This window comes from Zootoca vivipara, chromosome 5 (assembly GCF_965207765.1).
Source record: "Zootoca vivipara chromosome 5, rZooViv2.hap1.1, whole genome shotgun sequence".
Lineage (NCBI taxonomy): Eukaryota > Metazoa > Chordata > Lepidosauria > Squamata > Lacertidae > Zootoca > Zootoca vivipara.
The window spans coordinates 90443602-90457610 of record NC_142588.1 but is presented as its reverse complement, the minus strand read 5'-3'; the positions used below and the strand labels follow the sequence as shown (position 1 = coordinate 90457610).

The 14009-nt window shown below is 47.4% G+C and overlaps 1 protein-coding gene across 3 annotated transcripts; it reads left to right on the top strand.

Annotated features, from left to right (window-relative positions):
• The first annotated feature begins 5157 nt into the window (after positions 1-5157).
• LOC118078585 (PHD finger protein 13) lies at positions 5158-13384 on the top strand. Of its 3 annotated transcripts, none has more exons than XM_035102500.3 (6): positions 5158-6342; positions 6471-6514; positions 10073-10165; positions 10323-10881; positions 11373-11414; positions 11595-13384. In XM_035102500.3, the coding sequence occupies exons 1-6, from the start codon at positions 6318-6320 to the stop codon at positions 11819-11821; spliced, it is 990 nt and encodes a 329-aa protein (XP_034958391.1). In that variant the 5' UTR covers positions 5158-6317; the 3' UTR covers positions 11822-13384. The 3 variants fall into 3 exon arrangements, with proteins under 3 accessions (XP_034958391.1, XP_088525371.1, XP_034958393.1); XM_088669245.1 differs by having other exon boundaries at positions 6008-6363; XM_035102502.3 differs by lacking the exons at positions 5158-6342; positions 6471-6514 and adding an exon at positions 7301-7554.
• Positions 13385-14009: the final 625 nt, after the last annotated feature.

The following is a 14009-nucleotide window of genomic DNA, read 5'->3' as shown; positions in this document are numbered from 1 at the left end:
GTTTTGGAGTTTTGTTTCTTATTTTCAGCATGTGGAACTTTAATTCAACACCTATGATGGTTTTGTTTTATTCACAGTATTCACAGCCTGCTCTATGTTGAATAGTTTCAATTCCAGAACAGGGAACAAAGTACCGGTAATAAAGATAAGTAGGAAAAGGGAATAAACAAACATTACAAAGTCACATAAGCAACAAATGAACAATTATGTCATAAGGCATACAAGCAAAACTACACTGTAGGCAAACATTAAAATTTTTCATTTAACTAAATAACAATTTAACCAATGGGGGGGGAGACACCAAAAGTGGCAGTAAGCCACAGTTGGTGTTTATCCTTCCCATTTCAGACAAAACTCAGGAGCCGCAGCAGCAGTTACAGCTGCTAGGGAGAAACATGCAGTTGGAATTGCTGGCTTCTCCTCTCTTCTTCCTTGCCTGCCAGCCCAAACACTGTCCTTCTGAATAGTCTGGGGAGCTAATTCTATCCTCTTCGTCAAGTGAAGGGGTGAGCTAATTCCATGCAATGCCGAATCTTGTAGTGATTTTTTCTTCTTAGGAACCAACTTTAATTTAAAAGAATAAACATATAGTATTTCCTCAAATGTAATGTGCACCTTTTTTGGGCCAAATTACATTGTGAAAATTAGAGTGTGCATTAGATTTGATGGTTTGGATTTGGATTTCATATCCCTCTTTATCACTACCCGAAGGAGTCTCAAAGTGGCTAACATTCTCCTTTCCCTCCCTCCCCCACAACAAACACTCTGTGTGGTGAGTGGGGCTGAGAGACTTCAAAGAAGTGTGACTAGCCCAAGGTCACCCAGCAGCACTACACTACACTGGCTCTGATAGTGCATTAGATTTGTGTATATATGGTACTATTCTGTCTCTTGAATTAGGGAAGTTAAAGCAACAAACCCAAAACCAACCTTCAGTTGGATGTCTGTGTCAAGGCTTAAACGTAGGTAGGTGCTGAATGTATTGCGTCATTTAAGTGAGTTCAGGGAGCAATTCTGAACGCAATGGTTTGAATGTGTATATGAATGGACAGGCAAATCTTAAAATGTGGGAAGATCTAGCCTTTGTGCCTAAAAATGGCCATTTTTAAAAATGCTACCCTTTCCATGTGTCGCTTGCCTGGAATGAGAAGCTGGTCCCTTTGTGGGCACTCAAGGGACATGCAGATTGCCTCACCTAGAAGACCTCCTTGTGTGGCTGCCTCAGCACTACAATCTTCAACCTGGTGCCCTCCAGATGTTATGCTCTATAGGACAGCTCCCATCCACTTTTGTGAATTGTAGTTCAAAACATCTAGAGGGCACCAGCTTTGCAAAGGGATAGTGGATGGGGAATGCAGACTCCTAGAAAGAAAGTGTGTTTTCGCATGTGCATTTTGCATATCACAATTTTTGTAAGCAACCCTGGAAAAGAGACCATACAAAGGAGGAATAGTTATGCAAGACACAGGAGCAACCAGATGCCTGCTCTTATTTTTTATTGCAACATGTTGTAAGCCACCTTGACAATCATAATCAAAAGGCAAAGTATAGATCAGTGATGGAAAATTAGTGGTTCTCCAGATGTTGCTAAACTCCCAACAGCCCCAGCCAGCATGACGAATGGTCAGAGATAGTGGGAAACTTAACAGCATCCGAAGGGCCACAGGTTCCCCAGCAATAGAAAAATACAGTATAAAAACATTCTCCACCCGAAGTACACACCTGCACTAGTCTTTCCTAAAATATTCTAAACTGGATATCTGCATAAGTGAACGGATACATTTTGCCCCTTACATGAATTCTAAACAATTGTGAATAGGCAACATTTAAATATTTGTGGCCCCTTCATGGATCACTGCCTTGTCGTGGCGAAGGGGCTTAAATAACTTGGAGAAGTTATGTTTTGACCAAACGTGATCCACCTGGAGAAGGAATTGGCAAGCCACTCCAGTATCCCTGCCAAGAAAACTCCATGGACAAAGACAACAGGCATATAAAAGCTATGACGCTGGAAGATGAGCCCCTCAGGTCGGAAGGCGTCCAACATGCTACTGAGGAAGAGCGGAGGACAAGTACAAGTAGATTCAGAGCTAATGAAGCGGCTGGGCCAAAGCCGAAAGGTCGCTCAGTTGCGGATATGCCTGGAAGCGAAAGGAAAGTCTGATGCTGTAAAGAAAAATATTGCATAGGAACCTGGAATGTAAGAACCATGAATAATGGTAAGCTGGATGTGGTCAAAAATGAGATGGCAAGAATAAATATTGACATCCTGGGCATCAGTGAACTAAAATGGAAGGGAATGGGCGAATTCAGTTCGGATGACTATCATATCTACTACTGTGGGCAAGAATCCCGTAGTAGAAATGGAGTGGCCCTCATAGTCAACAAAAGAGTGGCAAAAGCTGTAATGGGATGCAATCTCAAAAATGACAGAATGATCTTGATACGAATCCAAGGCAGACCTTTTAACATCACAGTAATCCAAGTTTATGCACCAACTACCGATGCTGAAGAAAGTGAAATTGACCAATTCTATGAAGACTTACAACACCTAGAAATGACACCAAAGAAGGATGTTCTTCTCATTACAGGGGATTGGAAAGCTAAAGTAGGGAATCAAGAGATAAAAGGAACAACTGGCAAGTTTGGCCTTGGAATTCAAAATGAAGCAGGGCAAAGGCTAATAGAGTTCTGTCAAGAGAACAAGCTAGTCATCACAAACACTCTTTTCCAACAACACAAGAGACGACTCTACACATGGATATCACCAAATGGGCAGCATCGAAATCAGATTGATTATATTCTCTGCAGCCAAAGATGGAGAAGCTCTATACAGTCAGCAAAAACAAGACCTGGAGCTGACTGTAACTCAGATCATCAGCTTCTTATAGCAAAATTCCAGCTTAAACTGAAGAAAGTAGGAAAAACCACTGGGCCAGTAAGATACAATCTAAATCATATCCCTTATGAATACACAGTGGAAGTGAGGAACAGGTTTAAGGATTTAGATTTGGTGGACAGAGTGCCTGAAGAACTATGGATGGAGGCTCGTAACATTATACAGGAGGCAGCAACGAAAACCATCCCAAGGAAAAGGAAATGCAAGAAAGCAAAATGGCTGTCCAACGAGGCCTTACAAATAGCGGAGGAGAGGAGGCATGCAAAATGTAGGGGAGATAGGGAAAGATACAGGAAACTGAATGCAGATTTCCAAAAAATAGCAAGGAGAGACAAGAGGGCCTTCTTAAATGAGCAATGCAAAGAAATAGAGGAAAACAATAGAATGGGGAAAACCAGAGATCTGTTCAAGAAAATTGGAGATATGAAAGGAACATTTCGTACAAAGATTACCACAATAAAGGACAAAAGTGGTAAGGACCTAACAGAAGCAGAAGACATCAAGAAGAGGTGGCAAGAATACACAGATGAATTATACCAGAAAGATATGGAGGTCTCGTACACCCCAGGTGTAGTTGCTGACCTTGAGCTAGACATCTTGGAAAGTGAAGTCAAATGGGCCTTAGAAAGCATTGCTAATAAGGCCAGTGGAAGTGATGATATTCCAGCTGAACTATTTAAAATTTTAAAAGATGATGCTGTTAAGGTGCTACACCCAATATGCCAGCAAGTTTGGAAAACTCAGCAATGGCCAGAGGATTGGAGAAGATCAGTCTACATCCCAATTCCAAAGAAGGGCAGTGCCAAAGAATGCTCCAACTACCGCACAATTGCGCTCATTTCACACGCTAGCAAGGTTATGCTTAAAATTCTACAAGGCAGGCTTAGGCAGTATGTGGACTGAGAACTCCCAGAAGTACAAGCTGGATTTTGAAGGGGCAGAGGAACCAGAGACCAAATAGCAAACATGCGCTGGATTATGGAGAAAGCTAGAGAGTTCCAGAAAAATGTCTACTTCTGCTTCATTGATTATGCAAAAGCCTTTGACTGTGTCGACCACAGCAAACTATGGCAAGTTCTTAAAAGAATGGGAGTGCCTGATCACCTCATCTGTCTCCTGAGAAATCTCTATGTGGGACAAGAAGCTACAATTAGAACTGGATATGGAACAACTGATTGGTTCAAAATTGGGAAAGGAGTACGACAAGGTTGTATATTGTCTCCCTGCTTATTTAACTTATATGCAGAATTCATCATGCGAAAGGCCGGACTAGATGAATCCCAAGCCGGAATTAAGATTGCCGGAAGAAATATCAACAACCTCAGGTATGCAGATGACACAACCTTGATGGCAGAAAGTGAGGAGGAATTAAAGAACCTTTTAATGAGGGTGAAAGAGGAGAGCGCAAAATATGGTCTGAAGCTCAACATCAAAAAAACCAAGATCATGGCCACTGGTCCCATCACCTCCTGGCAAATAGAAGGGGAAGAAATGGAGGCAGTGAGAGATTTTACTTTCTTGGGCTCCTTGATCACTGCAGATGGTGACAGCAGTCACGAAATTAAAAGACGCCTGCTTCTTGGGAGAAAAGCAGAGACATCACCTTGCCTACAAAGGTCCATATAGTTAAAGCTATGGTTTTCCCAGTAGTGATGTATGGAAGTGAGAGCTGGACCATAAAGAAGGCTGATCGCCGAAGAATTGCTGGAGGAGACTCTTGAGAGTCCCATGGACTGCAAGAAGATCAAACCTATCCATTCTGAAGGAAATCAGCCCTGAGTGCTCACTGGAAGGACAGATCGTGAAGCTGAGGCTCCAATACTTTGGCCACATCATGAGAAGAGAAGACTCCCTGGAAAAGACCCTGATGTTGGTAAAGATTGAGGGCACAAGGAGAAGGGGACGACAGAGGATGAGATGGTTGGACCGTGTTCTCGAAGCTACCAACATGAGTCTGACCAAACTGCGGGAGGCGGTGCAAGACAGGAGTGCCTGGCGTGCTCTGGTCCATGGGGTTACGAAGAGTCGGACACGACTAAACGACTAAACAACAACAACAAATATTTGTGGACTACACTTTTTAAAAAGGCAATGTAAAATTTGCCTTAAGAAGGAGGCACCAATACAAATTAAATTTAGTGCCTCCCTCCAACGTAAGAAGATGGCCATGGGCTGGGGCCATATTCCCAGAAAGATTTGTTTTCTCTGCGAGTCTGCAGGCGGAGGAGAGAGTGGGGAGGTGACCAACCATCTCCGACAACTAGGAGGGGAAGGAAGAGAGAGGAGAGAGAAGGAAGACAGGAACAACAGGGCCCGTGCTGCAAACCTACATTTGAGGAGACCGCCGCCTCTGCAGGAAGCGTTTCTGATGCACCATTTGCTGCTTCAATGGAGGAGGAGACGAAGAAAAGGAAAAAGTGAACTCTGCATCCCCTCCCGAACCCAAGACTTTCCACCACGGCTGGTTGGCATCCATCTGTTTTGGTAGTCAATGAAGGAGTGAGCCTTGGGTAGAGATCGATACGGAGAGACAAGTTTTATTACAGCTGGGGCAGATGAAGACATCCAATTTCTCTGCTACAGATGCACCATGGCGACTGCGCTCCTCCCAGCGATCGTTCCTCCTCTGGTCACTATGGATGCACGACCTGACTGCCCGTCTCCAGGCGCTGCAAAAGGACACGCGGCTGGGTGGATGTCGCCGACCTTCAAGTAACGTTTGCAGACATCAGCGCCCCAAGCATCCATGCATGTCGGCTGCCGTGAAACCCCCGAGGGGGAAAGAAAAGCGCTCCTGCGCCGAGAGGCGCTGCGCCGGAGGGAGAAGCTCCACTCCGCCCGGGAGGACGCCCTCTTCCCAGAAAGCCCGGGGGCAGGAGTCTCCTTCGCAGGGAAGGTGCAGATCCCAACCCGCGCGCGCTCCCCCCACCAGCAACTAATCGCCACCGTGGGAGGGGGCTACGCGCCGTCGGGCACGCGCCGCGAGAGCGTTCCCTCAGCGGAAGCTGCTTCTTCCTTCCCTGGGAGGAGCAGGCGGGGCTAAAGGCGAGGGAGGCGGCGCAGGAGGCGGAGCGCCCGCCCCGCAGCCGGCGCCGGTCACCCCTGAGAGGAGGAGAGGAGAGCCTGGTGGCGGCAAAGGGGGACCACCATCGCCGCCTTCAGCAGCAGCAGCCCCGCGACTCTGCTCCCTTCTCGCCTTCCGCGCACAGACGGAGCCGCCGCCGCCGCCACCGCCACTCCCGCTGGCACAGCCCTTCCTCGCCCTGCTGCTGCCCCTTGGCCGGGGGACCGCGCGGTGCCCACAGTCCGCCTTCCTCGGGCGCGGGGTGGTCAGCCCGAAGCGGAGGACGTCAGCTGGCCTAGCCGCCCCTCCTCTTGCCCCGGCGGCGGTGCCGTTTCTTGCGCCTGAGCAGAGGCGATGAGCGGCCTCGAGGACTACGCAGGTGGGCGGCGGGGAGGCCGAGGTGTGTGGGGGGGAGGGCGGCTGCCCCAAAGCGACGGGCGCGTGGGGTCCTTTCGGTCGCGGGGCCTCCAGCTAAGTAACGCCGCGTGTTTTCTCCTCCTTCCCCAGGTGCGAGCCCCGTGCCCAGCCCCGGATCCCCCGGAGGGGACGAGGTGAGTTCCGAGCTCCCTGCGCCGAGCCCTCCCTCTCCTTCCCGCTGCCCCGGGTGTGGGGGAGGGAGGGAGCAGCCGGCATCTTACAAGCCGGGTAAAGAACGGGGGGGGAGGGTCGGGGGAGCCGGGTTGGTTGCGGCTTCGGTGTGTTGGGGGTACCTGGTCGAATAAAATAACGGGAGGGGGCAGGTAAGCCCTTCTACGCATAATGGATCGCAAGATGCGCAGTTTGAATGGCGACGCGCATCAACTTGGCGAGGGGGAGGGACTGGCCGCCTCCAGTTATTTTATTGGGGGCGAGGAGGCGAAGGACTTCGTCCCCTTGGGAGTTGGTTCCTGAGGGACCATTTATATATACATATATATTGGGGGGGTTGCCTTTTTTTGTAACCTGGCGGTTTCGTTTCCTTCTCCTGAGGGAGAGAGATCTCGGCGGGGGGGGGGGAGCGGTTCTGTCAGCTGCCGGCTCGGCAGCCGCTTCTTTTCCGATGAGAAGAAATAAATTGTGTGTTGTGTTGCGGGGGGGGGGGGGAGAGAAGAGAGAATCGAGGGGGTCAGAGCCGAGGAGGAGTGGGGGGGGGCGTTGTTTTATTTTATTTTATTTTTTTCTGAGGCGATAGCGACGGCGCTCGGCCGCTTCGCCCTAACCGTGTGTGGCGGCGGCGGCCGGGATCCGGGGCAGGGGAGGCGGCTGCCCGGTTCCCTGAGGAGAGCAGCGCTTCTTTCGGGGCGGAGAGGCTGCTTCCTTCGCTGGTTCCTTTGGCGCGAGGGCGGCTCCGCCTTCTCGAGGTCGGGGGCGGGCAGCGCCGTCCCGCGTTTTCTGGGGCCGGGGCCCTTTCCCCGCTAGGGGCGCCGAGGACGGTCTGCTTTGGGTTGTTTCCGGTGTGTGTGTGTGTGTGTATCCGTGTGTGTCTCGTAAACTGTGGGTATTTGGGGGGGGCGCAGACTGAGGCGCTGCTACTCTTTCTCTTTTCTGACCCCCTCCCCGTCTTCTCCCGGGACAGTCGCGGCTGCGCAGGCGCCATTTTGGGAGCGATCAGGTGTGTTGTGGGGGGTTGTGTATGTGTTGTCCCCAAGGAGGCGAGAAGGGGGCATCTTGGGGGGGGGGGAATGCTAGTAAATGTCAGTCGCGCATAAGCCAAGCCGGGGGAGGGGCGGAGATGAGCCGGCTTGGTTTCTCCCCCACCCCTAACCCCATGTGTTACAAATCACTTATTCTCTTTCTCTATTGCCCCCCTCCCCAAAAAGAGGGGGATCCAACTACATACCATAAGGTAAAGGTAAAAAAGGATATACAAACCGTATCTCCTTTCCCTAATGCTTTTTAGAGGGCATGCTATGATGGCACAGCTTGTTGATTTCCTTAAGCACCCTGCTTGCTACTAGTTTTACTGTGTGTGTGAACCTGTGAGATTGAGGTGCAGGGCAGAGGCTGTGACGGGTAAATTGCAGGCTGATGTGCAGCTCAAGGGTGCAAACTTGGTCTTGGCTACCCTGGAGCTTCTCCTGACCTTTCTTGAAAAGGGGTAGGGTCTCCTTGCTCTCAAAAAGAAAAGTTGCTCAGTGGGCCCAAGCCTCTTCTTAGTGTTTTGGCACCGAGTCAATCTTTCAGGTTTCTAACTCTGAGTTTAGGCTTAGCCTGAGTTATTGTTGTTGTTTAGCCTGAATTATTGTTGTTTCTTCTTCTGACTATGCTATTCATGGTGATTTGTTGTTGCTTGTGGGCATGGAAGGAGAAGATATTGTGCCTTGTATATTATTCAAGATGAAGAACCATTTGACAAGGGCTGCTCTCCATCTTTGCATTGAATCCAGTTGTGGAAATTTGCCAATCATAATTTTTTGCCTGACTGTTGTAGGGCTTCTACCCCCATCCTGACAGGTGTTTGTGGGAAATACTGTTTGCCAGCTCAGTGCTGCTGTTCATAACCTTGGGGTGTCAGTTGTGGAGAGGCAGCTGCAGAGGGTGTCTTTTAAGGAGCAGGCCTCTCCTCTTGAGTGTCTGCCATGGCTTGCTTGGAAGTGGGGGAGGACATCAAAAGCTTATTCCCAGCTCCCTTGTTGTGGCTGGAATTTGATAATCTGTTGCTTCCCTTTGTCTGCAGGGGGAGACTTCATCTTGTTTTGCTTGCTCTGATAAGAGGTCCACAGGGAAATATATTCACATTTCCACACTGTTATTACCAAGTAGCAGGAGAGCTCCTTGGTTGCTTTCTCTTGAGATCTGTCTCCTGCTGTTCTGAAATCCTACAGGTGGAACCTGCTATGCTTCTCTTGGGTTTTAAATAAAGAGGTCTGATGGGGGGAAATGTCTTTTATTTCTGTGGCATCCCATCAGATGTCAAGGAAATAAGCAACTATCCTACTTTTAAAAGACATCTGAAGGCAGCCCTGTTTAGGGAAGTTTTTAATGTTTAATGCTGTATTGTGTTTTTAATATTTGATTGGGAGACTTATTATTTATTATGGCTGATGATCTTGACAACTCTGTGTATATTCCTTCCTATTTTGAATAAGGGGTTGGATATCCTTGTTTTAGTAGTCTTTCCCCATATGTTGTGAGGAGGTAGGCTATAGTCTTTGGGGGACTTTGTGGCAGTGTACATGCAGAAGGTCTCAGGTTTAATCCTTGGCAATGCCCAGAAGGGCTGGAGATACTTCTGCCTGTTCCCCTAAGAGCCACTGCCTGTCATTGAATACAATACTGAACTACTCAGAGTCAGGTCAGTGGTCTGGCTGATATAATGCTGCTTCCGAGTCTACAAAGAGCTATGGGGTTTGAGTGTGGTACAATGCTGACCAAGGTCATACTGATAAGATTGTACATCTTTGTTTGGAAGGAATAGGCACTGTATGGGTCATTGGGTTTGAATGTTCAGGATTGGTTGTCAAGTATTGTTGGCATCCACGTGTCTCCAGAGACAATGGAGGAGTGCACCTTTTGGGGTGAAGTTAGTCAAATGATTGGAAGGTTGCATTGCCTGCTGTGCTGCTGCAGATGCATCATATTGTTTCTTCTTTCTGTACCCGCCCCCAAATTTAATACATTATATAAGGTGCTACTATGGTGGTGGTGGTGGTGGTAAAGGGTAAAGGGACCCCTGACCATTAGGTCCAGTCATGACCGACTCTGGGGTTGCGGCGCTCATCTCGCATTATTGGCCGAGGGAGCCGGCATACAGCTTCCAGGTCATGTGGCCAGCATGACTAAGCCGCTTCTGGCGAACATGGCAGCACACGGAAATGCCGTTTACCTTCCCACTGTAGCGGTACCTATTTATCTACTTGCATTTTGACGTGCTTTTGAACTGCTAGGTTGGCAGGAGCTGGGACCAAGCAACGGGAGCTCACCCTGTCGCAGGGATTCGAACCGCCAACCTTCTATTGGCAAGCCCTTGGCTCAGTGGTTTAATCCACAGCACCACCTGCGTCCCATGGTGGTAAAAAGAACCTATTTGCACTCCAGACTGCCTGCAACTAATTATGCATGACTGCTTTATTTTACTGAATGTATGTAAGGATTAAGAGTCTGATCCATTCAACTTTATATTTTTGTAGCCACCACAGAAAAGACAAAGAACTGTAGAAGACTTCAATCAGTTCTGCACTTTTGTGCTAGCTTATGCAGGCTACATCCCATACCCAAAGGAGGTAAGAGAACTTACACTTTAACAATCTTGGAGCTGGCTGTCTACTTTGATTCTCACTTTTCTGTTCTGGGTTCTGATGACTCCCCCTCCCCCCCCAAAAAAACCCTTCCAATCTGAAGGTCCTGAAATCTCATATGGATTTTCTCTTCCCCTTCTAGAATGAGCCTTGGGTCCACAGAGGCAACATGAGCCCCCAGAACAGCACAGGCAGCACTCAAGACAGTGACAGCTGGGTCTCATCTCAGTGCTGTGACTCCCATGTGCTATCAGATGATGGAGGAATCAGGAACACTACATGCAGAGGGACTGGAAACCTCCTCCTGAACTCTGACATTTCCAGCAGCTTCTGTACAGGCCGACCCCTGCAAACTAAGAAGAGGAAGCAGTCAGCAAAGAAGTTAATCTTGGACCGAAAGGTAGATAAGAGGGTGATGCCAATGAACACAAAGGACATTCAGCAGGAAAGGATTGAGCCAGGTAAAGGGACACACCTAGAATCAAGAGAGCTTGAATCCTGTCTCCCAAAGGAGGAGCTCCAGTCCACATCTCTCCTGGAGCAATACATAAAGCAGAAGGACTGGATCCATGGAATGCAAGCAGCTGAGAAGCCTGAGGAACAGAACTCGTGCAAAGAGGAAAGAATCAGCGCTGCCTGTTGGAACACCATAGAGCAGAACAGTGAGGAAGAACTCAGTAGAGACGGCTCCCAAAGTAGTAGTAAGTGTGCAAAAATAGTGAAGCTTTCAAAAGGAAGTCAATTGAACATATGAAGCAGTTCCCTCAGAATGGGATAAATGCACCATCGAGCCCAGTATTGTTTTCTCTGATGCAGCAGCTCTTAAAAGGTCTCAGGCAGAGGTTTTCCCACCTGCTACCAGAGAACCTTGTCATTGTAGCTGGAGATGCCAGTGATTTGGTTTGTGCTCTGCAATCCAGCTCTTACTCCTCCCTATTGTCAGCTTTGTGATCCAAGTGATGAGTGTCATCCCCCCCCCTTTCCCGGTCAGTGGTCTTGTGAGGGGTTGGGCTGTTGTGGGAATGTGAGTTCAAAGACACCTTAAAGTTGGAGTATCACAAAGGAACTGATGAGCTACAAGGAATTGTTTCAGGAGCTTCTGTCATGGTTGAGTAGTAGAGGCAGGGTCTAGCATACCAGCATAAATGTGGGCACTCCTAGTCATCTGACATCTCATTTTTCCCTCTTGCAGCTTTGTGTGAGTTTGCTGCTGCCTCAGACACCAAAACCGATGGTGAGTAGATCACCGTATGTTACTACTGCTTGCTTCCAGTAGGGTTGGTGGTGGGGAGAGAGGGCTCCAAAAGTTTTTCAGACTATGTCTCTAATCTGAAAATTAGTAATGTGGGTGCCATGCATGTGTAAAAACTTTATGGTGCCTGCCTTTTAACATTTTGTGCTTTCTCACATGCAGAGGATGATGCCTGGGATCTCATCACTTGCTTCTGCTTAAAGCCTTTCGCTGGGAGACCTATGATAGAGTGCAACGAATGTGCCACTTGGATCCATCTCTCCTGTGCTAAGATACGTAAATCCAATGTGCCTGACATCTTCATCTGCCAACGATGCCGTGATGCAAAGCAGGAGATTCGCCGCTCAAACAGAGCCCGCACCATTCCCCGCAAGCGATTCTGCGACTGACTTTGGCTTGGGGGGTGGACGGGTTCCCTTTGAACTTGGGACTGGATCCCTATTGGCAAGACAATCAAAATGTAGGAGCCTCCTTGGGAAATAAGTGAGGGGGCCCTATGCTTCCAGAAACGTGTGTCTTATTTAAGCCTATTGCAGGTGGGTGGGGCATGCTGTTCTCCACTTGATAGGGCCTGAACTGCTTTTGAGATCTCAGGGTTACACTAGAGCAGCAAATGCAAAGGTGCCTGGCAGACACGTGACTGGTTTGGTGGATTCCAGTGCACAATGCACTAAGTCAGCCAGAAGCCTCTTTGACCTCGTGCAAAAAGGGCTCGGTGCCTTTTAACAATCTATGGGAAGCTGGCCTAAAGTTTGTTCTTTTGTGGTACAGTAGCTGCTCAGGCTTAAATTTTGTAAGTTTATGGCCCTAGGTTTGTCATGATTTTTATTTTCATTTTATTATTTTTTGTTCCTTTGGCCCTAGATCCAACTATGTCCTGGTAGTTGAAGCTTCTGAATCCCTTCATGAAGCTAAAGCACATGTTAGAAAAAGGCAGCTAGCTGTCTTTCTGTGCATACACTGCTTGGGAGAGAACCTTCTGCAACTGAAGTGCAGATTCCCATTCTGTGTTGGCATGAACTGCAATGCAGGGCAATTGACATTAAACTTCAGCAATGTGGTCATTGCGCCTAGTTCTAAAGAATCTGCCCTCTTCAGAAACTTACACTGTGCTATTCCCATAGTCAGGCTAGTCACCTGAGGGGGTGGCAATTTTCACTTAATGTAAATATTTTATATACAATTACTTAGAAAATGTCTTGCTGTACCTGCTCCATATTAAACTACCACCCTTCCCTAGACTTCCAGTTGCACTAGTGTCTAATTTGAAGGGAATACAGGAGCTGTGGGGAAAAGACCAAAGCTGATAGCAGTAGAGGTGGTGATGAGTTTACTGCAAAGGCTCTAGAATCTAAAGAGATGGCAGTAGCAGAAGACTTGAGAGGTATGATGGTGAGCCACATTGAAGAAGCAGATTGGGTCCTGCTTTCATTTCAAGTTGCTCTTTCGTTGCTGAGAATATTTCACCTTGTTGCTGTAGGTGAAATGTGGGGCATGCTAAATGGTGACCTGTCTACTATGCAAACCATTACTGCTTTTTCCTGGGGCAATCATGCCAGCAAACTCTTGTTTTGGAGGACAGGTCTCTCTGCACTCTTGTCTATATCAGACCACTGAACCTTTTATTTGACCCATGTGCCTTCTTGATCTTACACACACCACCTTATATTTGACTGCTTGTATGTACAACCCTATTCTCACTGTACAAGGTATTTTCAGTGGCTTGTGATAGGCCTTTTCCTATGTAGGACAGACTTCTCAGTCATCAGGTTGTAGGAATTTAGGGAGCTACTCCATGAATGTCTTCCTTCCCCTCTGCCCTCTCAAAGTGTTTACACTTTTATAGGTAGTCACTTTCTATTAAAGATGTAAAGTAGTGTATTGTGGTCCTTTGTCCTATGCCAAGTGTTTGGAGTGCTATGTATAGAATAAAAATACTTTTTAATCAGTTATATTGCAGATATTTGACTTCATTGTAACTCAAGTGGAGTGTTTTACATAGTTACATTCTGCTAAGGTGGGGGTGGATGACTAGAACTCTGCTGGCTTGTGCAACCTTACATGAGTGTATACAGATCAAAACAAAGGTAAAGCCTTAAAAACTAGCAAAGTTGGCTGATCGTTTACTTCTACACCATGAAGACTTTACATATGTATTTATTCAGAAATGCAGTCCTATGAAACTGGATAGAGTTGTAAATTTAAGTTTCAAATTTATCTATTTCATTTAGACTTTAAACACAACTAACTTTTATGAATTTAACTTCTGCAGGTTTTCTTAGTGCAACACCCAACATTGTACAAGCACATATGGTGGTCCTCTTCCCACTTTCTCTCTCTAGATCTGCTCCAGAAGATTTTGAGGATCCTTTCCTCTTGCAGGCAGGCAGGCGATTATACACACCTGCATGGATTTAGAGCAAGTGCCTACTGGTACAGCTAGGGCACATGTGAGATGCAGAAATACCTATTTGATCTTCAACAAGTCAGGTGTGTTTAGAGGGGCAATGTTAAAACTGGCCTTGATAGGAAAAAATCCTCTCAGAACTTTATGTTGTGGTAACCATGATATGGTAA

Bases quoted from the DNA above. Each gene is read 5' to 3' on its own strand.
- LOC118078585 (XM_088669245.1), top strand. From the start codon at position 6,318: ATGAGCGGCCTCGAGGACTACGCAGGTGGGCGGCGGGGAGGCCGAG. The intron at 6,515-10,072 runs GTGAGTTCCGAG...ATATTTTTGTAG, and splicing joins GATCCCCCGGAGGGGACGAG to CCACCACAGAAAAGACAAAG. The intron at 11,415-11,594 runs GTGAGTAGATCA...TCTCACATGCAG, and splicing joins CTCAGACACCAAAACCGATG to AGGATGATGCCTGGGATCTC.